This window comes from Frankliniella occidentalis, unplaced genomic scaffold (genome assembly GCF_000697945.3).
Source record: "Frankliniella occidentalis isolate FOCC.00 unplaced genomic scaffold, Focc_3.1 Scaffold280, whole genome shotgun sequence".
NCBI classification, from domain to species: Eukaryota; Metazoa; Arthropoda; class Insecta; order Thysanoptera; family Thripidae; genus Frankliniella; species Frankliniella occidentalis.
In genome coordinates, this window is record NW_026267406.1 from 106,353 (window position 1) to 107,715 (window position 1,363).

The 1,363-nt window shown below is 53.6% G+C and overlaps 1 protein-coding gene across 1 annotated transcript; it reads right to left on the reverse strand.

Annotated features, from left to right (window-relative positions):
• Positions 1-229: 229 nt before the first annotated feature.
• Positions 230-944, reverse strand: LOC127750882 (uncharacterized). Its single transcript, XM_052273531.1, has one exon. The coding sequence runs from the start codon at positions 923-925 to the stop codon at positions 230-232; it is 696 nt and encodes a 231-aa protein (XP_052129491.1). The 5' UTR covers positions 926-944.
• Positions 945-1,363: the final 419 nt, after the last annotated feature.

The following is a 1,363-nucleotide window of genomic DNA, read 5'->3' on the forward strand; positions in this document are numbered from 1 at the left end:
GGGCGCGTTCTTGATCTTGCGGCCGAGCCACATCTCCGTTAGCACCGTCTCAGTGTCCCCCTGCTCCTTTTGCAGCTCATGGAGGCAGGAATACAGGGATGGGTGCTTCTTCCCGATAACCAGCTGTTGGCAGTTTAGGGACAGAATATTTTATGTGTCAATATTACCCAACCCCTACCACTACCTCCCCACCCTCACCTGGAACCGGTTGTGCCAACCCTCACTGATGTTATTGGTGCGGTGCTCGTCTGCGAGCGTCGCCTCGTAGTTGTTCCACCTCGCAGGCAGGTAGGTCTCCTCGAAGTACCGGAACAAAGGGGCGGTGGCTCGGGGGGGACACTCTCTCCAGGCCGTCGAAGGCGTCTAGAACTCTGTCCGCAGGCAGGAAGGCAAGGGCGAGCAGCGAGTGGACCGCGTTCTTGATGGAGCGATCTTCGGGGTCATTGTACTGCTCCTGGAGCCCAATATGTTGCACCTTCCGATAGGACGACTGGCCCAAGTGGAAAAAGCACAGGCGGATGACAGCCTCGGGAAACACTGCTCGGGCTGCGTTGATGATGCCTAACTCAAAGTCTGTCATGATCTTGGTCGGCCCACTTGTTGCCCGAATGCGGAACCGCTCTGCGGCCTCCCTGACTTTCTGGAGGACGAGCGTGTAGTGGACCTCCATCTTTGATGGTAGCAGGGCGAAGACCAGCGGCAAAGCAACAGCAGTGTCAGGATCTTCTGCGTCGGCTCCAGACCGCACCACAAGTCCCAAGATTGTGAAAATTTGCATAAAAATGTGGGGAGCAGTTTTTAAAGTGCCATCAAGAAACCACATGATGCACTTAAACAAAATTTCGAGATTTCTCCTGGTGCCGAATACTATCACTCTGCTGTCTTCGTCCCCGGCCCCGTCATCCTCCTCGAATGAATCGTACATGACGAACTGCTCTCCCGCGAGGGTATCTATAACCGAAGAAATAACAAGCTATATGTACGCCAGACCACGTCTCGCGTAACAGGCTTCGCGGTATCTCACGAAACACTGTTACGCTGCGACGCGCCTGGCGCACATGTATAGGCCTCCGGCGCTGACACCCGAGACGGGGTAATAGGAGTGTACATACAATTTTTCGAAATGAAGTCTTTTTAACGATTTAATCGGCCATTTGATCATTTTCACCTCATTTTTCTCAAGAAATGCCCCCTAGCACCTAAACGGTACAAGATAGAGCCAAACGGACGAAATTTTCGACTGAGGCGAGCTGATGATGTTATCGCACAGCGTATCGACCCTGGTGTATCTTCCTATATAAGTTCCGCACCGAACCGCATATAGCCGTTTCCGGGATTATGCCTAGGGCGGGCCCAGGGGGGC

What these genes read in the sequence shown, in the direction of transcription:
- LOC127750882 (XM_052273531.1), bottom strand. Translation starts at nt 925, where the DNA reads ATGTACGATTCATTCGAGGAGGATGACGGGGCCGGGGACGAAGACAGC.